The sequence below is a fragment of the Chaetodon auriga genome, chromosome 2 (assembly GCF_051107435.1).
Source record: "Chaetodon auriga isolate fChaAug3 chromosome 2, fChaAug3.hap1, whole genome shotgun sequence".
Lineage (NCBI taxonomy): Eukaryota > Metazoa > Chordata > Actinopteri > Chaetodontiformes > Chaetodontidae > Chaetodon > Chaetodon auriga.
Window position 1 is genome coordinate 18,643,730 of NC_135075.1, and position 25,752 is coordinate 18,669,481.

General features: G+C 42.8%; 1 protein-coding gene across 2 annotated transcripts in view; it reads right to left on the bottom strand.

Annotated features, from left to right (window-relative positions):
• cacna2d2a (calcium channel, voltage-dependent, alpha 2/delta subunit 2a) overlaps positions 1-22,167 on the bottom strand; it is a 139,849-nt gene extending 117,682 nt beyond the window's left edge. For both annotated transcript variants that reach the window (XM_076760362.1, XM_076760351.1), the window contains exons 1-2: positions 21,688-22,167; positions 17,155-17,236 (exon numbers count right to left, since the gene is read on the bottom strand). In XM_076760362.1, coding sequence (XP_076616477.1) covers positions 17,155-17,236; positions 21,688-21,803 — 198 coding nt within the window. In that variant the 5' untranslated portion in view covers positions 21,804-22,167. The remainder of the gene's footprint in view (positions 1-17,154; positions 17,237-21,687) is intronic.
• Positions 22,168-25,752: the final 3,585 nt, after the last annotated feature.

A 25,752-nucleotide genomic window follows, 5' to 3' on the forward strand; every position in this document is an offset into this window, starting at 1 on the left:
CACTCCACACTTACATGCATAAGAATATAGGTTTATAAAACAGAAGTGTGGAATCAATGGAAAAAAAAATAAAATTACTGGAGGTTCTCTTAGATTATTATAAAAAAAATTGTTTTGATTGCTTATGAAAATTGTCCACAAGTGGAAATTCAAGTGTTGACCAATCAGGGCCAAGCAGGACAAATGTGGCATTTGAAGTCCTTCGTAGGAGAACAGACATGAGACGTCACATCTCAAGCTTTTAGTTGCCTTTGTTAGCCTGACAATACTGACGCTACACCAAAAACCTCTCGTTTTATGAGCCAACATTGCTCGCCATATTCTTTTCAACAGATCCTCAGTTTTGATGAGAGACAGTTTAGAACAACAAATTCACAGCGGCAGAGAGACGGCTTCAATCCCTCAAAGTTGTGTGGCATAAACGAAGACAACATTCAAGAAAGAGCTGTCAATCAGCATTTGTACAAAGTGTGTGACTGTGCAACAATCAATGCCTTGAACATGCAGGCTGCTCTTTGAAAAGCTCTACAAACACACTATTAAAATAGAGATCAATGCTGGGCCTTGCTTACTATGTTATCATACAACATACATACATGCATGCCGAGTGCGAACAACTGCTTTCTACTTGTAAAAACCAGACAAAGACACATTTAACGCAACCTCTCACAATCAAGGCTGAGACTCTGAGTAATGAGCATGTGGTTCTATACAGTATCTACAATGTCACGCCTGGAGAGGCTTTTATTTCACAATATGAGTGCTGTAATGTTCAATCTATCAAACAATTTTTCACAAAACCCACAGTTAGATTTGGGGAGAATGAAAAGGTTCCTGAAAGTGTTTCAATGTCAAAATAATCCTCAGGTTGCCAAAACTTCCCTTACTCCCTAGTGGAGGATAATCAAGGAAATTTAAATCGAACATCTGTGCAAGAGTACCTTACATAAACCTGCACTGCAGCCTGTAACATTTTGGTTTTGGATCATACAAAATCACAGGATGTTTCAAATATGTGGGTCACGCAATAAAAATCTCTGTGACAGAACATTTATCAGAGTGTATATCATGAAGAAAATATCAACAAAAAGATCAAGCATGAGGACAAAAATCGGACATTTTGATAGAAACTAACATTTCCCTTGGTTCTAGTTAATGTACAGGACATCGGATGCTAGATTTAACCCACGTAACATGGCACAGAGCGGCAGAGAGGTGCTGATGAAAGATGTCCCTGCCTCATCATTCATGTCTCAAACGTATGCTCAAGTGTTTGTGTGCGTCAGAAATATTTGAAGCAGAGGGACTGTGAACCAGCCTGACTGATGGCTGAAAAGAATGATCCTCTTTAGAGCCAGAAAGTTTACGCTTTGGTGCATAAATTTGTAAAGCTACAGTACAAAGGAAAATGTTTCATAAAATTCTCATTCTTCAAGCTGTAAGTTTCACTTTCCACTTTGGTGAGTCTGTCACTGTGGTCTCTTTATGTCTGCGAGGAAAAGAAAAAGGCAGACACAAAAGTCTGACCATGGCTTTTATACCCGAGTTGCATATTTTCTTCTCAAATATTAGATCATTTCTCGCAAACTGCAGGGATAATGGGAAGCAGAATGTGGCCATTTAAACACAACGAAGACTGAGGTAATATCAACCAGTTTCAATTGGTCTCCAGTTGCAGGCTAATGTGCACTTTTACAAGACTTCAGCTGCATCTCAGCTAGTGCATTCATACAATCAAGAGCAAATAACTGAGAAGTGTCTACCTGTCCCTTAGCCTGTATATTGCTTTCCAACTCTTTCACTGATATTGCAGGTACGTCCAAACACATGTATTGATATCAACGCAAATACAGCCGTCATAACAGATGAGTCCTCCTCTTGCACGCTCTGCCCAGGCGCCACCACTCGCCTAAACCAAATGGAGTGTTTCCAGTCAGTGAGAATGAATCTGACACAAGCAAATGTGCTACATGTGTGAAAGGGCAGCTCCGAACAATGTCCAGACCTGATTCTGCAGACATTGTCCAGAGTTCATTTGACAAAACAGCTTTAATGTTTCTGTTTTATATTCGGGGCAGGCAGCATAATATAGCAGTCCAGCTGCCTTGCAAGGTCACGTGATTTGGGCAGCAGGCTTACTTACCACGTGACGTGAGAGCGACAGTTGGTGGCTATAATGCATTTCGATTGCATTTCTGCTGTTCTCATTTGGACCTTAAAGCTTCCATTTTCCCAAAATAAGTTAGTTTAACTGCTCTGAGTGTTTTGGTTTTAAACACAAGTGGTGTCTCATGTGAGGCAGTTTTTTTATGGAAGTTGCAAATAAAGAAGAAAATAATCAAATAGGATGAAGTATATTATGGTGTGGTTATTTTAAACCATTTCTTGATAGAATTTACAGAACAATTACTGCACTGTGATACATACTGTTACCATGATATAAAAGAGTTTATATAATGACAGTGTCAGATTTATATAGTTGTGTTGATTGCTTTGATGATCATTTTGTCTACAGCGTTTCTTTTGTTGGTGTTGGTGTTTGTGGTTTCCCTGTTCTACATCTGCTGCAGAAAGCCTAATACAGAACTGAACTTTTTTTTTTTTAAACTAAATCATGCTCATTCACTGCAACAGTGACCACACTCTCTTTATGAGTGCGTGGTACTTTCCCAGTAAGTGGAGGACAAGCACTGGCATAGCTGCCAACTATCCTGTTTTCCTGGATTCTTATCCAGGAAACTGGTCTATCAAAAGACACACTAATGGACTTCTATATGTGTAGGCTTCACATACAGTATCTATACTGTACATGATTTGAAGGTTTTAAAATTTCCCCATTTCCCAAGCGTATATTTTTCTGTATAATCCACACACTTCTTATTGTACAGCATTTGGTCTGGCTGTTGCATTAGCTGTGGTTGGATTCAACTTGCAAGTAAGTGCAAAAGAACAGTGGTGACATAATGACTGATATCCATGCAAGAAACTTAAGTACTTCAAATTGGATTTGAATTGGATTCCGAACGGGTTGAAGTCCCCACATTATTCCAAACAACAAGACAAAAAACAGTCCGCCGACAAACTAATGCATTCTTTCAGCATCTCTGCAGCGCGAGTTATATTAAAGCATGTCGTTATACACAGAGCGAGAAGTGCACAGTTGACCTCAGCCTTGGCTATCAACTCACACAGAGGCTGTTGAGTCACACAGAGAGCTGTGACTAAAAGCTGCTAATTTGAGTGCAGCAGTCCACTAGATACAGAGAGACTCTAACTGCGTTAGACACATGCCTTTTGAGACAATAGTCAACCGTATCTTAACGGCTTAAGAGCCATAGAAGAGCAAGTGACTAGCAGCCAGTTTGAAAATAGGCATGTGTAGACATGGTTATAAAAAGGTAATAAGGGCAGCTGAAGTAGAGTGAATCAACTCTGGAGTGAGTGTGGCTCACAGAGTCACTGTGCAGTTTGCATGTCTGTGTGTCGTGAGCTAATGTCGGCTGGTCTTGTTGGTGGAGCTGAGGTGCTGAGAGGAGTCCCAGCAGAAGGCTTTACAACTCCACACATTTAACAGTGAATTTAACTGCAGACCCTGGAGGCTATGCAGGGTTTAACATCATTGGTAGATGAGACTGTTCCCAACCCCCAATACATACAAACATATTCCTGAGCCAACTTCAGTGCCAAAATCTCTTCACAAATACGCCACACTGGCAAGCAAAAAAGGGATTTCACTGCCACCATACATACTGTATGTCTCCTTCCTTGTGATACAACTGTAACTGAATCTTTTTCTCATGCACACAAACATGCACCTAAGCTCCACACAGGCACACACACATACCCCTCGCTACACTCTTGTATCCTCGCGTCCGTATTACATTATGAGGCTCAATCAGTCCTGGATGGACTATTTATCCTCCTTATTTGACGCTAAATCCTATCCAACACAAACAGCTTTATCCCTTTTCCTGCTCTGCAGACCAGTAACGTCATCTTTATCTGGAGCAGCTACAAACACACACACGCACACAATGTACAAACGCACCTAGATCAGTTCAGCTGAGTGCAGCTGAATAATTCATATGAGTAAAAATTTACAGCAAGCCTTCATTATGGGCTGAGACAAATGTGTGTTTCAGCAGGGTACAAGAACTGTGGCACGGGTCTTAACTAAAATGCCACCCTATAAGCAATGACTCATTACCATTTTATTGACATGCATAAATAAATTACACTAGAAATTACTCTGAAATTAACTCTGCAAGCCTATAATTGCTTTCTGCATGACTCTAAAAACAGCACAACACATGAGCCCCCTTAACTGATGGATGCCATTTGACATATACAGTAAAGGTCCTGACACAAGTGCCAAACTTTATAAACTGCCTCGGAGTGACAAGTCTCGATGTGGTAGGTCATGTCCTCCTTCAGATATCAGAATGATCTTCAAATTTTGAATGATGGTTGGTAATGGACCATTAGTGCCAAATCGTGGGCTAAGTTTATATTTTATTTGCATAAAGGGACTCAACATGATTGTACTCAGCTGTGTCATTTGCTTAATCACTTGGGTGACTAAGTGCAAAGCTATGTCCCTTGTGTATATCTATTGGTTATTGGCAGCCATTCTTTTTATCCGGTACGAACAGATTATGCACTATTTCTAAATAATGTCACTCCAATCGAGTGCAGTAAGTTTGCTGTGGGTAGGCGGACAATACAAATGAGCTTTTGGGAAATAACACCTTTGTTTAAAGATTCAAAATGGAAGTAGATCCATAGGCTAGTAAGTGACGGTCTGTCACACATGTCTGATGTCAGATGTGTACAAACTTCAAAATTCCTGTCCTTCAAATATCATTAATTCAGTTGTCAAAACAATCTCAAAGTCTTTATCAGCTCAACTTCATTTTTCTCCTAGCATGACAAATAGTCTTCATCAATAGATGTCAGTATGGGATACTCATTTTAAGACACATTTTCAGTCTTTTAAGAAGTCTCTCCGGGCCAAGCAAGTAAATAAGTAGACCCTGAGTTGAGATTGCTTCGTCAAACGTTGTTTCCAAGGTCAAGAATGAACTGTCAACCCTGAAGTCCCTCATTCAGTCTGCGCTTCGAGGGCCAGTCAGGCCAGTTGTGTGATGCCATTTCATTAAATTGTTGTCTTCTAGCTCGAGAAGCACTGGTGAAACTGTGCATGGGTGAGTGAGTTCAAAAAAATGCCCAAACACATTCCACACATGACAAACACATTACATCTCTCCAGATGTTCAATGTGAAAAAGGCAGCTATCAAACATTAAGGGAGATTTTGTTTAAAAAGTTTTTTTTCCCATTTGTTTTACGTAGTTTCATCTAACAGCTATTTGCTTGTGTTCGTGTGTTAGTGGCATTAACACCTCTGTGTCAGTGTGCTTACAGGTAAATACAAGTGCAGGGGTGCATGCACACAGTATGTGGGTGTGTTTGTGTTAACAGCGGCCCTATGCACTGTTAAATTTAACCATCATAGACCCGGTAAGTGTATGCTAAATAACCATGACAAAAGACTTCCTACTAGAGCACTTAGATCTGAGTGCGTATGCGTGTGGGTGCAGGTAACACAGTAGGATGAGGTAAGGTCTCAGTGGATTACTGAACAACCTCTGGAGGAGACAATAAGAGGCCACCAGGGGGAGGAGAGGGCAGAGGCCAGAGTAATGAAATATGAATGTGTTTACTGAATAGCTGTCATGGCATCCTACTGATGGCTGGGGGATATTAAAAACTACATAGTGGAGCTGATGGCTTCACCTACACTGCAGCGACCCCAGCCATCTTCAGACACTGCTCTAATCAGCATACAACTCATTGCAATCACAATCACCCACAGAAATTATCATCATCACACTCTTCATCACCATTTCCATCCCCGCCATCGTCGCCTGTTCATCTACATTATCGCATTCATCGTGCAACAGAATCACAACACCGCTGCAGGAAATTGAAGTTGGCCAGATCAATAAATACAATATAAAATTAAATTAGCTGCCATGATGGGGTGAAAATGTGAAAATGAGTGTTTGGAGGCGAAGGGAGAGGTAACGCTATCCAGTCAAAACAATCAAAAACACAATTTGGACAGACAAGCAAACAATATGGTGAGGCCACAGCTTCCTGTTTTGGATTTAAAAGCAAGTTAAAAGAGGTGAAGCACATATGCTTTGATGTGTGTACCTGTGTGTGTGCGTGCGCGCGTGTGCGTGTGTGACCATGATATCATTTCTGCAGTGTCTAATCAAGGAGAAAGGGACCTGGCTTTTGCAAGAGGGCTGTAATGGAAACACAATTGACCCGCTTTAATAAGAAAAACATGATACCTGCACTTTGCCCACACTTTCACAGAGACACAGAACACCTTCACTTCAGCAGCGACGACACACAGACGAACCACCTGCAAACAGATCCGAATGTATCTCTGTTCTTTTGAAGTTTTATCTTCTCTCAGTGAAGGATGGCGATTCGGTGCATGGCAAAACTCCATCTGTTCATTTCAATATGAATGGGCCATGTAAGTTTGGTGCTGCTGGAGCGGCAGAGATGTGAAATTGCGGATGGCATGCAGAGCGGCCCCGACACGCAGGGTTAATTCAAACCGCCTTTGATGTCTGTCTGTGTGTGAAATGAGCTGGTGGTCCAGAGTTCGCACAAACACACGCCAGCACGCACATATACACGGCCGTGCACGCATATACACGTGTTGTAATCATCACACAGGAAAAAAAAAACAACTCAAGAGACCACTCGTGTAGACCGAACACACAGGAAATGCCTCAGCTCATATAACATACTGTACGGCGCCAAAACACCAATGAAGGCTCAATTTTTCGGTGTCAGGGAGTCTTTCTCCGTTGCACTTTTCAGGATTTAACTCTTGAGCATCCCCAAACATTCACTCACGTGCTATCCACATCCACATGACAATGGAAGCTAAGCTGCCTGTAGGCAAAAACAGACTGCTGGCTTACACACACAATTCCTATGTAAAACTGCAGCCATACAGCAATAATAGAATAACATTTAAACTCTCATGTACAAAATATACCTGACTGATTCTCAGCAACCTTCATCAAATATTTGTTTTTTTTTCCCCCTCAAACGGTTGTATGATTGATTTCTGCTCTCCCCAAAGATCTGCAGCCTTCAAAGTTAAACCTATAGAGCGTATAATTACACCTATACTTGAATTCAATTAAAGCGACTGTGTCATTTACAAATATATGCTGAGCGATGGTAATCACAGCAGTGACGCTACTTTAAATAGAAATGTCATATTTAACAGCAACAATGGAATGACACATCTAAACTGGCAAGAGAAAAGAATAAATAAAAAGTCAGTCTGAATGCCAGAATTACTAATAAACAAACTCTGCACATGGATTTCAGTTTACTGGACAAGCTGTTAGGTTATACAGAGCCAACTGCTGTTTTCCATGAATCTAAACAATAAGCTTATGTAAGAATTAATTGCTGATTTGGTTTTGAAGTAGCATACTTTTGAACCCGTTTGAAAGTGCAGCTATTATTAATATAACGCAAAAAACACAGCAGCATTAACAGCATGCTGCATTGGTAGACATACAAGTAATAAACACCTTTAGTCTGGAAAAGTAAACGGTAATGTTGGTTGGTGGATTGGAAACGTTTTTCATTATCTTTCAATTTTACTGTGAAATAACACATACAGGGAGGTAATGATGTTCTCTTTGTCTCTAATCAGTCTAATGTGTGATGGTGAGTTTCAGGCCTTTGACTACATCCTGCTTTGCGCTCCATCAATATTTTATACTTACGAGCATTGATGAGACGCTTTAAGGTCTGCTGGTTTTGATGGTCAAAAAAGAGCAACAGTAGACTACCATGTCCCTGTTTGAAGATGCATAGTTGTGACTGTATTAGTAAAAGCAATATGGAAATATATGGGACAAACTATTTGATGTACATTTATAGATTTAAGTGAAATCATACACGGCTGATTTGCTTTGCCAAATGTTTTCAGGGAAATCTAGTTGCTGCCTGGATTACTATAAGTTCACTGGCAATGTAAAAGTAATGCATGCCTAACTGTTACCATGAAAACATTTATCATGCTTCAGCTGCTGCAATACATTTTACAGATAAGCTCAGTGTGAACATTTTGCAACAGGATACAGTAGATAGTTTAATTTCCTCATTATGTTGATAAAATCTTAATTCGGGTGGCAATAGGTTTTTCTCTAAATGTGCTCGCTGTTGAAAATTAGTGCCATGTAAATGTCATTTCCAGGAGACAGGGTTGGTCTACTGTACGAGTGAACTGTTTGTGTTTGCAAGTATATGTGCACATGCATGCACATGCCTGCGTATATGTGTAACGCAGCCATTGTAGTGGTGGAGCACAAATCCCATCAAACAACGGCGCCCTGGGAAAAGGGCCAGAGGCAGAGATGAGAGGGAGTCCAGTTCGAAGCCAAAGAAGGGGGCGGATGTATTGTGGAGGGAGGGGGGAGCTTCTCTTCCAGATTTTGCAGAGAAAGAGAGAGAGAGAGCGAGGCAGACGGCTCTGCGATCTGCAGAATTAAAAAGATGTAGGTAGCACTTCTGAAGACCTCGCTCAGATGGCAGTAGAGAGTCCTTACTGCCTACATGATCAAAAATTAAAACGCTTTTCTGGGACTTCCACAGTAGTTCGGCGTTTGAGAACCACCCACTGCCGAGGCAAGCCAATTAAAGTTATTCAGAACTGTGACCAATCAATCACCGACCAGTGCAGGTGGAGGAGGAAGAGAAGAAGAGGAGGACAAAACCTCTGAGACTTCAGCGCACGCCCAGCCTCTCTCACATGCACACACAAACAGCCCTGAAGAAAAAAACAAAAAAACAAAAAAACAAAAAAAATACGTTTTGTTCACAATGGAAAATAAACGTCACACCTACCACTTCACACATAGAGAAGCACTCCCTCTGCAGTGGAATGAATAAAGCACTTCACACCTGGAATTTTCTAGGGCATCACGCCACTCTACATTACCACTGCAACCCACTCAGGGAACTGTAACCAGTTTTTTCTCTCTGTCAAGCACAGATAGTACCAAAGACAGGTAATGCCCTCTCTGAAACATCAAACAGAAGACGGCTGAAAATTACACAAGCATGCGCACACACACTCCGCAAATAATAGTGTAGCTAGACAGAGACAAGGAGAAAAGATTTGCAGCGTAGGCAAAATAAAGCATCTTCCTCTGACAGGGCTGGAGCTTTAGCAGACCTCTAATCCTATTTTGACACATAATGCCACATTGTCTTCATTTAAACAAGTGCAAGGCCTTCTTTTCTCCCCGAAAAGCCACTGGTAGCATGAATGCATCGACTTTTTGTTTTCCTTGAATTCATCGAGCAACAATTAGTTGCACAAATACAGTCCCCACATGCACCACAGGGAACATCAGTGAGATTCAGACACCATTTCTGCGTCTTCTGTGGCAACACTTAAGGAGTTGTTTCCTCCCGGTGGACCTTTACAGCTCCATCCCTGTAATTCACTGCACTAGAATCAGCAAGCGCATGCACAGTAACATACTGCAACATGGACATGTTTGAAAATGTGTCCAGAAATGATGTAAAACCCTGCACAAGCAGCACGCACCATGTTGCACTGCGTCTTTAATAGCCTGCATTACTGAATTCATTCAGCTGGCTCTACTTTGACGCTGAGCAGTTAAAACCTGAAGAAGGTTATTAAAAAAACAAACACAAAAAACATAACACTTCGGTTTCAAGGCAGCGATATCTCGGCACTGACAAATCTGCTGGCATAACATAAAATATTACCTAATTAACACATTACCATTGATTTTAAATATGTATGATTACAGGGTTCAGTTTCAGTTCAAATGCAAATTAAACATGTTACGATTCTGGAGGTTTTGCAGTAGTTCAGCACAAAAAAGAAAAACTTTATCTACATGTTGGGCAAAATATCAGCAGCATTCACGGTTACAAAATAGCAAAATAAAAAACAGATTATGAAACTGGAGACAGGGCGCTGACACTATATAATCTGGTTGGAGTTTTTCTAAACTGTCACATTTTTATTGCAAAGCCATTTCAAGTAATTCCTTCTAACACCAACCCTGGGATATCTGCATGCAGGGCTGCACTCTGCAGATATATGTATTTTCATTTATATAAACACCGGCAACCAGTGCCAGGCCATCAAGCCGGGGAGCTGAGGAATCCTTGTAACCTTCCCCAGTGTCAGAAAACCAATAAAAAGGCAGAAAAATGAATACATTGTGTTTGTGTGCCCTTCTGTTCTGCTGTCAGCCCAGGGGAGTCTAAAGCTGGGAGTAATGGTGCTGACCAGCTCACACACTGCTTACACACACTTGCGACTGGTTTTATGTGCCTCAAATGTCCACAGTTCTTCTGTTGTGTGTTTGATTTTGTTTTTGTTTGGGGTAAATTCATGGGAAATGCCAGCGTTGGCACACCTCCACAGAAATGTGGGTTACACAAGGGTTTCAAACTAAATAAAGAGTGGTCCGCTAACGGACCATGTCTAAGCTCTCACGACCCTAATGACCCCCCCCCCTCTCCTGGGAATGGCAACTGGGATGCCTGAATGGGAACACGGCCAGGTTTAATTATTGGACAGTAGATCCATGAGGACAAATGGACAGATAAAGGAGGCTGTGTGTATCCTCAGGACTTGGTGATTGGAAATTTTAGGGAGCAATAAAACTCTTTATCATAATATTCAGTTCTCTCAGTGTTTTGGCCTCTAATATGCCTACAAATGCATTCATCTATTGCTCAACTTTTTATTGTCTCACCAATACCTGAAGCAACCCGCCCCCACCAACGCAGCTCTTGCTGTGTTCTAACGCAGGGCTGCTTTCGGTCAGAACACCCACTTAGCGCTGAGTATTGAAGACTGTCAAGTGCTGAAAGCTGGCATCAAATGTCTGGTGAGATCTCGTTTGCTCATTCATTGACAAGATAGCTCCGAATATAAATCTACACTTTGCCAGTGTTAGATGATACATTCTGACAGTTTTCATTTGAGCAAAGTTCTGTAGAAAAATGTTTTGCACTTCTCAAAGTTTGGGATCCAAAAAGTTTGTCAGTGCCAAACGATGCCCAGCCTTTATCTGTTATAAGTGAAGTGTGTTTTCAAGAGTGTATATCAAGTGATTCCAGTGCATATGGTCAAGAACTGAGAAAAGGTGTTGACACCTGATGGAAAAAGGAGACACATGCATGTATTATTTTAAGAAACGAACAAAAAAAAACTCTAGCTATAAGCGGAGACGAGCAACTCAAAATGAATCAGAACATGAAAACGTTCCTCAAAGGCATCACTGAAACTTTACCTCCAGCTGCCAAAACTGTCCAAAGTCTGCTGCTGCCGTAGATGTGCAAAAATAGCAGTCATTATTTACTCATTAATTTTAAATTAAAGACCTCAGGTAAGAGTAAACTGAGGTGTGTATTGATATGTGTTGCACAATGACTCAGGGATACTTAAGACAAGCCGGCAAGAGAGAAAACCGGAGCCAGGGAGTAAACTATCTATCCTGCAGAAATAGCCTGTGATGTTTCACACAGCCAGATAACAAGCTGCTGTTGTGTAAGGTCCAGGCCAGAAGATGGAGGGGAAGGGGAAGGGAAGGGGAGGGGAGGCAAGCTGGTAGAGGAGGCCTGAGCACTCTCTCTCTCTCTCTCTCTCTCCTTTAAAGGCAACTGCTCGCTCATGGTGGGAGGAGGGACCTTCAAGTCTTCCTGTAAACTGCCTACAGGCGTAAGGAGCTATTAAATCAAGAAACAAATGGCGCTGATCAGCCCTCACATCATCGTCCACTAATGGATCAGCATACTGGGGGGGGGGGGGGGGGGGGGGGAGAGGTGAAGCTGACATCAGCTGTAGAAAGTGAGGAGCGGGGGTTGTGGAGTGAGAGCAGGGGTGATGTCTAGTATAGCGCTGGGCATTTGAGACAGATTATTGGAAATTTCTGTAGTCAGCGATAGTGAGTAAATCCACCAGTGCACTTTATAGAGATATCTGTTTGTTGGGGCAGGCTGTCTTGGCCTTGAGCAACCTTCTTTTTCTAGGAAGCAGGAGGGAGGTTTGGAGAAGTACGAGAGACATTTGGAATTGTGTTCAGCCTGCATACGACATCTCCCTCGAGTCATAAAAACATACCTGTGCACATCAAATTGAACCAGAGGCTTCAGTGATGTTACCGACGGAGGAGAAGACTTTTTCCATACACACACACACACACACACACACACACACAGAGTCATGCACACACACACTGGAAGCACTGGAGGCAAGAAGGTCTGTGTTGAACTGAGATAAACCTGCAGCCAGCATGTGGTCAGCGGGCCTTCTGATGTAGTGTTGACCACACAGCACACACAGAGACACACAGAGTGAAGAGCTAAAGTGAAGCAAAGGGAGCCAAAAACACACTTGGTCAGATATAAAATTTATCTGAGATCTGGATGAATCCAACACACATCAACTGTCTTTTTGCCTTGCTTCCACACGTCGGTGTATCGATCTGGACCCGCGTTGTTCTCGGGTTTCCAGTAATCAAGAGCAGCGCACAGCAAGAGGAGTGGGCGTGCAGCGGGCAGACGGATCCTCAGTCAGAAAGAGCCAGGCTGAACCGAGGGGTTCGGGAGCAGTCATGTGAGCCAGGCTAAATTATTCATGCTGATTAGAGTCTTCTTATTGAAACGAATTTGAGAGAGTTCAACATATGTTGCACGGCATCACCATTCAAGAGGCTTGCTGAGTTGAAGCGGTGGGAATTGCAGTTACTTTATGTGCGTGTGTGTGTGCAATAAAAGGCAGTGGTGGAAAGTACATCAAGTCTTGCACTTCAGTGAATTGTTGAGGTACTTGTACTTAAGGTGAGTATTACTTTATGCTTTATACTCTACGCTACATTTCAAAGGGAACTACTTCGATTTTTACTCCACTACATTTATTTAACGGCTACAGTTACTGGTTACTTTACAGATTAAGATTTTACTCACAAACATTCGATAAAGTTGTAAAATACAAAGTATTATTAAATATTAAACCAGTGGGTGCCAACCTCTTTGGCCTATGACTCCTTATAAAAAAGCAGCAGTGAATTGGGGCCCCTTGTCACGTTTCAGATGTCTGAGTTTTCAGTAGTTCCACCGTAATGAGATTTCCCCTTTAAACGTCTCAGATGGTTTCATTTAAATTAACAGCTCAAGGCCCAAAGAGGTCAAATAGTTGACAAAAAAAAAAAAGCAAAGATTAGAGAAAAGTCCAAAAAATGAATCCTAGCCTATTAATCTTGTCCTGACCCTTCAGATTCAGCCTGAGTTCTAGGCTGGGAACCATCGGACTAACTACTGAACTTTATATAGAAAAGTGGTTAAAACTAGCTCCACCTCCACCAGCTACAACCAGAAAATGCCACTACTATCTAATAATGTTATATGTGATAATATATCAGTCACTGGAAGTATTCTGCTGCAGAATGAGTACTTTTACTGTTGATACATGGTGTACAGCCCCAGTTACACATAAAGTTGTGACTCTGTGTAAAACATAGCCCATGTATTAATATCCTTAATACAGTCATGTGTTCGCAAAGTGGTAAACCTTGCTCCGTCCTTGGTTGTGAATGACTCAGCCTCTCCAAGATGCCCCTTTCATACCCAATCATGATACTATCACCTGTTACCAATGCGCCTGTTTACCTGTGGAATGTTCCAAACAGGTGTTTTTGGAGCATTCCACACCCTTCCAAGTCTTTAGCTGGTCCTGTCCCAACTTGATTGAAATGTGTTGCTGCATCAAATTCAGAATAATATACATATTTACAAAAATCAATGAAGGTCAGACATTAAATATATTGACTTTGCACTGATTTCAATTGAGTATTTGTCAAAAACAACAAATTATAACATCCCAACGTTTTTGGAATCAGGCTTGTACGTTTATCTGACAATACTTTTAATTTTCACTTAAGTAAGTTCGACTACTATTACCTGAATACTTCTTCCATCACAGGTGTATGAGCAAATACAGCAAGCATGTGTCCACCTGATGTCTGAATATGTACATCACAATAATAATAATAATACTGTCTGTGTGTGTGTCTGATAAACCATCAAATCACTGTAATGACATTACGTGGGTGACGGCGCACTGCTCATATGTGCCTATTAAAACCGTCCTGAATAAGCCTGAGGATATGGAAACAATGCCAGAGTCCACCGCCGCCTCTCATCACCACATACTGTAACACATCAAACACAGCAGCACACAGGATAATGAGGAGGATAAGGACTATAAACAGCATCCGTCTGCTCACATTTAAATTTACCAATTCTCATCCTTCCCTTCTATCATTTCATCCATCTTAAGTAGTTTGACTATAAATATACACACAAACCCGCCTGAACATCCATCTCAATTGTCAAGCCATTCTTCATCCTTTCTCTCTGCGACCCCCCACCCCCACCCCACCCCACCCCCCTTGCTCTAAAAGCCGCCCACTCTCCTTGTCTATCCGCGCTCCGCACTCCTCCATTCCAAACTTCCAACTCCTCCGACACATCACTCACCCTCTATCTTCCTTTCACTCCCCCCCGGGGGAGAATAACATCTTGACCAAACCTGGGCAGAATATATTAGAATTTGATTTTAAACATGGAAATAACTCGAGTTTTACAAAACAGTGCATATCTCTGTGTTGTTTTGTAAGTCGACCAATTCAGAACATATTCAGCTATTTTTCTGCTGCCCTGTCTTGGCCTTTCTCTCTCTCTCTCTCTCTCTCTCTCTCTCTCTCTCACCCGCCACCTTGCCTGTCAGAAAAAATAAAATCTCGACCGAGAGGAGCTGAAAAGACCACCTTATTATATTCAACTTACTTCCTTGTCTCTCTCCATGTAAGACAAACTCTAAAGTAATTTGCACACACTTAACATTTTTTTTTTTTTTTTTTTGTCTATGAGAATAAACTGCGCATGAAGAGGAAGGGGCGCAGAGGGAGGCAATCTTGTTACCAGCCAGCATAGCCCTGGGAAGATTTCTATCAGACACACGTATAGAGAGAGGCATCCATTTAGAAAATGGCTTTTCTAGGCATGCTGGGCCATTTAGCACACCCTGTGACGACTCCTGTTTGGGGCCGTGATAAATGTTCTTTCACACTCGCTCTGCACACACTGTCAGGCCAGCACACACATGCACACATAGCCATGTGGACACCCTACACGAGACATAACAGGGATGGATGGAATTTTTTATTTATTTTTTTTTTTTGAGAGACTGGCTTTGTTGAGTTTGGCCCACAGAGGAAACTTCAGCAACGTGTAAATTAGTTTAAGCCCACAGAACTTGAAGCCCACTGAGCACTTAACGTCATGTCAACGTCACATCTCAGCTTGAGGTCTCATTAAGCTCAAGATTATTCAGCTGTGCACACACAAGTTTTATAACAAGCAGTCAAGAGACACAGTAAAATATTTAGAACGTGTCTCTATTATGCATCCCTCTAAAAACCATAGCACTGAAACAATTATTCGATTAGGCGACTGGCAGGAATTAAATTAATCATCAACTTTTCTCCAGTTCCAGCTTCACATTTGTGAGGATTTGCTACTTTTCTTCATCTTATGTGACAGTTAAATCAGTCAAATCAATTTATCAAGAAAAACAATCAGCGGATGAATTAAAAAGGGGGAAAATAAGAAAATAAACATCAGTTGCAGCACTTAAATATGAAGATAATCACTACCAAAGGCTGCATGTGCAATAGGTTGTTTCATATATCCAGTGGAAAGCTAAAAAGTGGTTGAAAAAGTAGACGTGATCAGGAGACATATTGGGACTTTCTGGTGGAAACAATGCATCTTTGAGTGCAGTGATTTTATTGAAGTTTCAGTGAAGTTGAAGGATGAAAATTCTCTTTCCTCTTTGGCTCTTAAAACCCTTTCAGAAATTCTTTGGGTTACCTCAAAAACTCACTGCCACCAACTTAAAGCAAGCAAGTTTTTCACAGTTTGCGAAATAATGACATTTTGGGGATACAGATTTGTTTTTCAGACAGCAACAATACGCTTTCACCTTTAAACCGTATGTAACATTATTTTAGAAGTCGACTGCTGTTTGGAAATCTCAGTGCTCAATGCTCAGTGGGAATTCTGAAAAAAAAAATACTTGAACAAACTGCAAAAGGCAGATATTTGGATGGATGAACAGTCTCAGTTTAGGTTTGTTTATACTGGATGAGTGCTCAAAATCAACCCATCTCTATCACGCAGTCTGAGCGTCTGCCTGATATTCACTAATGGTCATTAACCTTTAAACCAGCACGATTCCAGTCAACTCACTTCCTCCTCTCTGGGATCCATCAATGTCGCCACCATACCAACAGCCATCACACTAACCACTGTTCCTGCTAGCTTTAAAGCTGCCACAGGCAGCGTACCGGCTGGATGAATCACACTCACCCATACAGCAATGATGAAGCATTTATCTCAGGGTGCATTACAAACCCTGGAAGCACGGTGAACATGCGCACATGGCAGAAATACAATGAAACAGTGTCAATCACACTCTGCTCAACCATCTGCTCTACCACAAGACAGACACGTGTTACCCACGGCCTCATACAAGGATGCAGACACAAGCAACCTATACTATATTCTGCCAAATGTGTCCGTCTAAACACGTCATTTGGTGTTATGACTTTAAAATCTTACACTTCTTAAGTCAATGTTACTTTGCTTAGAGCCTTTCACTCTTTTCCAGTGTATCTTCACTTTAAAACACTGATTTCACAAAGTCCAGAAGTATCAGGAGTGAGATTTGACTCAAGGAAATACTAGATTTTTTTTTTTTTAAACATGATTTCCACTGGGAAACTGTGCATTTAAAAATCTATTAATTAATGACAACTAAAATATCGACACTTCTGCAGTGCTCATACACACACATTGCCTCACACACACACACACACAAACACACACACTCCACAGCTTACATTGCACAACCTCGCCCAGTGAAATTTTTCTGATTAAAAATGCAGGAAAATGTGGCGTGTCACGTGCGAGCGTGACGTCAACTTACCGATCTCATCTGCTGAGTTCCGGTGACGTGCTGCAGGACCTTTTCCAGCTCTTTCTCAATGCGTCCAGCCCAGTGAATCATTCTGGAAAATAAAATTAGACATCTTCAGTCTGCATCACTTGATAATATCACCTGAGTGTGTCATCACACGAGCGTTCGTTTCTCTGCCGCTGCATGAGGGTGTTTGTAAGAGAGTGTGACAGGAAAGGTCTATTCCCCATCTTTGTGTATCTCTGTTTGTGTTGTCAACCTGCCAACTGTCCCCCTATCCAGATCCATGTCTGGAAATATCTCCGTCTTCCCTCTCCTAATGTTAGTCTGGGTTAGGCATCAGCACCTTCTCCCCCCAAATCACATCTTGCAAATATCTGGTCGGCCCTGGCAAGACCGGCAGTGAACGTGCCCGTCTTGGCTCGGCTGGGATCAGCGGCTCTGCAATAAAACTGCTCAGGTCTGACAGAAATGCACCCTAAGCAGGAGCTGATCTCCCGTTAGACGGAGCCAAGTTTGGAATTAAGAGATCAAACGGCTCGAGCTCATCACTGTATATCTCCCAGCAAGCAACAAATGACTTAATGGATCAAGATTTTCACTAGATCATTTTAAAGCAGCAGCAGGGGCTAACCCGCCAACCTGGATACACACTGAACAATCCACGTGCATGGCCAACAAGAAATCCTCACTAAAGAACTCTCTCTGCAATCAGATGAATAAATTCTGTCATGTGGTTTTGGAGGCCGACTCCGTGCCAACCTTTTCCTTTCAGCAGCCTGCAGATAGCTAATCACTAGCATCAACAGCACAACACAACAGAGTCATTTGTCTTTTAATATGATGACAGAAACAAATGTCATCTTTAAATGTCAGATTTGCTCAGAAGACAAGAGGGAAGACAGGTTTATTAAACTGCACAAAATCTGCCAGGCAGCGACGACGTTCGCCATAATCGCCGAGAGTGGGCCTCTTTGGGGGAGTAACAGCGGAGCCAAGGCAAGCGTGCGCACTGCGTTTGCAGGGACAAGATTAAGAGAAAGCAAGAGGGCCTCCAAAAGGACTGTGCAGAGCGGGACCGCTGGGGAGAGGCCGCTGACTATGAAAAGGTCACCTCGATATGAAATGAAAACAAGCTTACAGTGAGAGCAGAGCCGAGCAGGATGCAGTGATACTAACAGTGAGGGACAATACCTCTGCCCCAAGCCAGGCAGACTTCTTACGCAACTTCATTAGTCTACATTGTACACACACATACATACACACAGCGTTGACAGAATGACATGCAGTGAGAGGGTCCTACGTTATGTCTTACTATATATATATAAGACACACATACCATAAAGCTGGGCGGCCTTAGTGAGGTCAAGAATCACAGTGTTGATCGAATCAAGCATGAAAGTATTTTAGATTTGATACAGATTATGATAATTTTGGCATTTCTCTTGGTAACTTCATGCAATATTTCATCTAAACTAAGGATGAATGATTTTGTCTATCACATGGTTCACTCGGATGGATAATATGGCAATAATTCAACGGCGTAATAGTGACACAGTCCTCACATGGAGATATGTTTTTCACAAAGTTCATAAAAACTGCTACAACACGATTTCTTAAATACCATCAAGAAGCTCTACAGATGCACCTGTACACATTAGCCTCGTCACTCCTCCCTTCTGGCACTTTCATTTTCTAAATCTATTTCACTACATTGGACACGGCAAGTATTAATCAATGGCGTGCTGAAATGCGCAGACTGACATCCATGATGCAGTGACAGGCAGCAAAAAGTCAACCGTGGAGCTTTAACACGACTGACCTGCTTCAGGCAAGATCACATGAAGCTGACCTGACGTCATCTACAGGCACGATGCACTTCGATAAAATGCTGCACGGTGGCTCGAGATTCATGTTGGACTGATAGTAAATCGAAGGAGAAATATTTTACAGTCCCAAATATGCACAACTGTCCATTCAGTAACAACAAAGAGATATCAGACGATGCTTGTTGGGTACATTGTATGCACTGCTGAGGTGCAGTGTTCAGTCGTGTTTGGAGACCTTCCGTGTTGAGAAAGCTGTGATCTCTCCTAAAAACAGAGAAGTTGTCATTGTGGATCATTGTGTGCCTGATGCTCTCTGCCTCTTTGTAGTCTCGTGTAGTATTAAAACTTTGCTATCTGGCACCTGTGTTGTTGATGGCTCCCCCCCCCCGTGTATTATGATTTATGTTAGGTTGCGGAAAAGCAGAAAATGTGATGAAATGAGTTTGGATGGACGACCTGCGTGTCAGCCACACAGCGTCACCGTGTTCATTCTGCTGCAATGGATCTCGTCGCTCCAAGTGCGACGCTGAAATATCTTTGAGGGCAAAAGGTGGACTATTTTCATACGTGTGGAAACAACAAAATTTGGGGGAGATTGCTCTGAGTTTCATTCCGGCCAAGGTAAATGATGATATTCTACATTCCTGGAGAAGATTGTGCATCTGTCCATTCAGAGAGCAGTTATCGAAATAGGTTTCCTCCACATAATTTAGAAATGTGGAAATAATTTCACCTTCTTCCTCTACCTACGCACACACATGCACACACAGAGTACAATACACATAAACAACACTGAAATACAGCAACTGCATAAAAATTAGACCAGCGTTTTAAGTCTCAAGCTGAAAAATGAATTTTCTCTGTCAAATATTGCCGTGAACAAGAGGACATTATGCCCTTTCTTATGGCCACATCACTTCAGCTAGACCTCCAACACACACAAGCTCCACCCGGTGTGTGTGTGTGTGTGTGTGTGTGTGTGTGTGTGTGAGGCCTATACACCTGATAAACAGCCACACCGTCTCCCCAATTAGGTATCTGTCAAATTCTGGCAAATAGCACAGTGATGAGGGTGACACAAAACCCAGTTTTCAAAACCCAAGAGATGTCTGAATATAGACTATATTACCAGACTATTTATCTTATTTTTATCTGCTCAAATAAGGAGCTGGCGCGCTTTAACAATAACAAGTAATGAGATTAACATTGCCTAAAAATAGTAACTGTAATCCAGCATAATTAACGAAATAATCAAAGTACTTTTGTAACAACATGAGGTGTATTTGGAGGGAAAAGCGGAGGAGATAATGCTGCAAGTTTATAACAGTATCTACAGGAGAAATTCAAATGCAGTAAATAAAAATTTAACGTCCACATGAAGCAACATTTTCCACATGGCTTTTCTTCATGGTGCTCCAAAGCCATCAAATCAACGACGCAGCTAATTGGAGTTTTGCGTCAATCAGTAATACAAGTGATTTTCCTTTCAAAGTCACCTTGGCCACCGGGAACAACAAAGCCCCTCCAGATTTCAAAGCGATCATCGGGTGGATGCATCAGGGAGCTTTTAGATTCCCGTCATTTTAATCATCACTACAGGCTACACATCAGCGCGTCATCACGCACTCTGGAGCGAGGAACTGTTGCACAGTGTGGAAATGTCGAGCGGAGGGACGATCACTTTCCAGCAACAAAAAAAAAAAAAAAAAAAAGTATTTCTCACTAATTATTGTCAGTCTCGTTCTGAATAACAGCTGCATGCGGACACATTATGTTTCAGTCTGCCTCCGCGTGTCATTCAAGGTGAAACTGCTGCACTGTTCGCATCTCAGAACAAACTGAATTCAAATGTTGCTGCAAATCAATTTCCCAACAGGTGTACGCTGAAGAAGTCCAGACATAGTTTCCACACATCTGCGTGCTCGCTTACTTCCTTCGCCTGCGGTCACTTAGATAAAGCAACGCTGATACTGGCCGTAGGCGAGTCTTAATTTCTACTATAAATATCTCTGATGACTGCAAAAATGATCAGATATGAATCTGGAGGCCACTGGGCTGTTCGTCCCCGAACAGAGTCTAAAGCAAATAGTTTTGGAGTTGAGGTGAGAGATGCGGGGACTTCACCTGAAGCTTTGAAAACGTGTCTCTGAGATATGATCTAATTGGTTTTGTCTCTGAATCAAAAGCATCCAGTTACAACCATCAGTGTGCCCCGCAGCGGGATGAGATGATGATTTTCACGGTGCGTGTTTAGTATCCAGTGGAGGACTTTTAAGACTGGCCTCGCTGTGGCTCAGCGTATCCATCATGCGTAAATGGGATATTCTTCCCCCCATGCAGTGACAGCAAAACAACACATCGACTACTATCATTTTATTTTCATCTCTGTGGATGTTCTAATAAATTTCTGCTTGGCTCGCCACTGGCACCTGTGCACGCTCCCCGTAGCCTCTTTGCATGTTGACTATGACAAATTGAATAAGGCTTTGGGTATTAAATGCCACTGCCCTCAACACCGAAAACAACAATACAGGCTTACGCGAGCGAGGCTCATAACGCAGCATCAGAGACGGAAACTGCGTCTGTGTGTGAACATCAGGGACAGCAGCGCACCAAGGTAAACGGCGCAGCATGTGCGGGCTTGTCGGGGCCACCTGTCCTAGTTCCGCGCTCCGCACCCCGGTTTAGCCCCCAAACGGTGCAGGGTACTTACGTGTAGTGCTGGGGGAAGAGGTGGGTCCCGTCTGTCGGCGTGGAGACGCATATGATAAGTACAGTTTGGATTGTGAGGAGGCAGAAAACACCGTACGACTGCGCGCAGATCGCCATTTTCCATTAAATATTCAAGAAACTGGGATAAATAAGAGAAGGACCGGAAGGACAGTCTCTCGCAGCTGAGCTAAGAATAACCGAGCTCCAGAGAAAGTGTGTGGTGGGAGGTGATGGTTGGCGGAGGCTTCTGGACACTTCAGCCGGCAGTGAAATCTCAATCAGAGACGCACAGAGGATTGGCAGCTGAAGACACGGGAGATCAGGATCAGGAAGATGCTCTGCCGCTGCTGCTGATGTGCCTGGCTGCCTATTTGCGCACTCGCTGTCCCCCCTCCCTGTCCGCCGCCGCGCACATTTGCTCCTTTTCTCTCCCACTCTCTCCAATGTAACGACCATACAGAGTCAAGCTGGCCACGATGACAAGGTGGTGTTCCCACCCCGGCTTTCAAAATAAAACAATTTCTATTTTTTTAGGGCAATATGACATTATCATGGCAGAAGAGTGCAGTGACACATTTGTCCGACATCAGATTTAACTGTTGTATTTTCAGTTTAAAAGCCTTAATAGGAGTGCAATGTTTGCTCATGTTAGTAGGCTTAGGTGATCAAAGGTAGTGCTCGTATTTAAGAGAATATAACTGCAAAGCGACTTGGAAAATGGCTGCTGTTGTAAAATACGTTCATTTGAGCGCACGGGCTCGACACAATATCCGAGTATTCGTTAGGGCTACCGTTGCGTGAATAATTTTATTTTGAAGGTCCAATCGCCCGAGTTCCTGCATTTATTTAGCCTGTCTGTGGCACTTGACTCAGCCGCTGGCACAAGCGGTCCGTCCTCTGTTCAAACCGCCTATTCCTGGGCGACAGACGGGGGCGCGCATCAGGCCACCTCCTCTTCCTCCTCGTGTCCACTCTCCATGCACTGTGTCCTCCTCAAACTCGGGATTATAAGCAGAAATCAAGGCTTTATTTTGGTAATTAGAGACATGACTCTAGAGGGGCGGATTGTATTAACTGGAGTGTAAACATTCAGCAATCACCTTGGGGCTGCTCTCCGACTACATTTGTTCTACTTATTAGCGCATCTGGTCCAGTGGATGAACATTTAAATGAATGCAAGGACAATTAATAACTTCATTTTTGGAAATACTGTACCTAGTTATTGTTTCACGCAGTCACTGGCTGTTTAGACAAGGGCGGCTTCAAATGTTTGAACTGTAAATTTACAGAAGGGGCAGGGCATGGCTCCTTGTTTCTCATAACTGGGAGCCTCTGAATAATCATAAGCTTGTTAATAAGGTATATTTTAGTGGAGCAAGTTTTCCTCTGGACATAAGTCAGATACTGTTCATTTTACTGGTAAACAAGGAGGAGGGGTGCACTGAAACCTCAGAGTAGATCTAATTCAGCATGAAGTTACCCCCTGGAGACGTGAATATCTCTCTCTATCAGATGTGTGTGTGTGTGTTTGGGCTGTGTGCATATGTGTGTGCACCTGTACCTGTCTTCTTCCTGCGCTGCTGTTTGTTTTCTGATCTTTCTATTTCAACTGGAGGACACAGTGGGTGCGCCACATTTGCACCTAAACACATTTTTTCACATTTCGCCCATGTGATGCAGAACGAACAATAAAGATGTATAGCTTTGTACATAAGGTGTTCCAGGTGTGTTTCTGTCCCCATTATTAGGGAAAGGCAACGTAGTCCTTTCCAAAATGCAGAGTAAGGGTACAGCTGTGCAATGCTTTAGGTTTTTTCCAGTTGTTTCCCGTTTAAAGCCCAGGTACAGGATGCTCGGTAATCTCAGCTGCTCTTACATCTCCTCAGTTTATTTGCTTGCCACGGGGAGAGACAGCCGCTCTTGTGGCAGCGTTGTCCTTGGCTCAGTCAGTCAGCAGGGGACATGCAGGTGCTCTGCTAGAGAAAGCCACACGGCAGCCGGCAGGGTTGCGGCGCAGCTTTTCTGTCTCTTCACTGACAGGGAAGACGGGCTGTTTAGGTAGAGAGGACACACCGCGGGGTAAAGACCTCAGCAGGAGGGGAAAAACCCACCTGATGGCAGGGATGAAGAGCTACAGCAGCGGTCCCCTGCTCATGTGCATAGATGTCACAGATCATTCAGTCAGAACAAATATCTGGGCTTGTTCCAGAGGAAGTGGAAAGAATATCTGCTTTTATTCCCCGGAGCTACTAATTTCTGAGACATATTGAGCAAGCGACTCCCTCTGATCCACCCCTCCAAACAAATCTGTGGCAGAGAAGCAGGACAGTCGTGTTGATTTATTATTATTTCCTTTGCAGGGAAAAATAACCTTAATTGATGGCTACTCTTGCACATTAATTTACTGTACCGCACTTGCCATCATGACATTAATGATAACAACAAACAGATACTGGTAGAGTGATGTAGGCTGGCTGACTCACACTGAACATTTCTGCTGACTCACAGGCACCCCTTGTTTTCTCCCTCCATTCAAACATACATTAGCAAACTTATCTCAATTTACCTGCCTCGTGGGGCCTGGAGGAAAAAAAATGTAAATTCATTTTTTGAGTTAATGCGCAAAAATGTAGTTTTCTCTCACGGAAAGAGCTGTCCAGGGTGGAGAAGGGTTTTATCTGTGCAAACAAAACATCAGGGGGTAGAGATGTCTCTCTGGATGGATAGGATGCCTCCGGGTTTTGTGCGATTGCTGGGATCGGCAACCAATTTAAGCAATAATTTCTGATGTATGGCTTTGTCACACTCGACTTCATCACCCCGATACCTTAAATGCAAATTAAATTTCATCTGCCTGAATGTGTGCTCAGTAGTGGTGGTTGTGGGTGGAAGAGTGACAGATAAAAGAGGTGATTGCCACCCTGGGGCCTTGGATCTCATTGAACATGCTGCGACGCATATAGAGAATCCACTCTTTATTAGAGCTGATCGATCAGGCCGACTAAGGGATCCGCTCAATGAAAACACACAGATCAATGACCTCAAGCTCTGCTGATCCACCAAATGGTGAGGAAGGCAGACATGAGGCGGGTCTCAGCTGCTCAGGGCCTCCTCCCATTGGCCGTGCAGTTTCTCCTGAAGAGATTGACCCGCCAATCTGCTATTGATCCAGGGAGTTGAGCGGAAGGAGACAGGCCTGGTTGTTCCGTATCAGACTTTGTGAGGACCGCTCCCCCAGACGGAGGCCAAGTAGGTTGGAGTAAAATTAATCACTCCTTGTTTTCCCTGTCTCCAGGCCTCAGGGAAGTCACCAGTAAAGGCGCAGCCCACACATTCACACATCCACACACACAAACAGGCCTCTTATCTTCTTTTTCCTCCACCTTATCCATCTTTCTCTCCCTCCCTAACCTCCTCCTCTGTCTCTCTCGCTGTGGCCTGTATGCTGATGTTCTGCTGCGCTGGACAGAAAAGTGAGGCTTCACACTCTGTAAAACCTGGTCTAGTCAGCATGCTGAATGCTAAGATTTTATATTTCTGATTAGAGAAGGACTGCGCGTCGCATTCACCGCAGATGATAGAGCCAGCTGCCCTTGAGAGAGAGTCCCGACGCTCTCAGCAAACTTCAATGATCCTCTCAAGTGCTCTCTGTAAAAACAGGAGCATGATATACTGTCACTCATTTGCCACACACTTTCTTTGAGGGCTTTTTTTTTTTTTTTTTTTTTTTTTCAAACCACAGCAGAGTCAGTGTGTCCTTGTCCTCTACGGGGATATACTGAAGAGATCGGCAGAGTGATTCCAGCAATCAAGGTTATCTTCCCTCTGTGTCCCTTTCAGCTTACTCCCTGCTCACCTCACAGCATATCATCCCATTTACTTTCATCTACTCACCACAACAGAAAGATCCCATCTGAATAACACACAGACCTCCTTGTTTACATAAATATTTGTATATCCCGCATCCCTCATTACTTGCTTTGCTTGGTAATGTGGTTGTTACCTACATGACCTCAACGCTTTGCTAATATCAACACAGCAAAAAAAAAAAAAAAAAATTTCATTC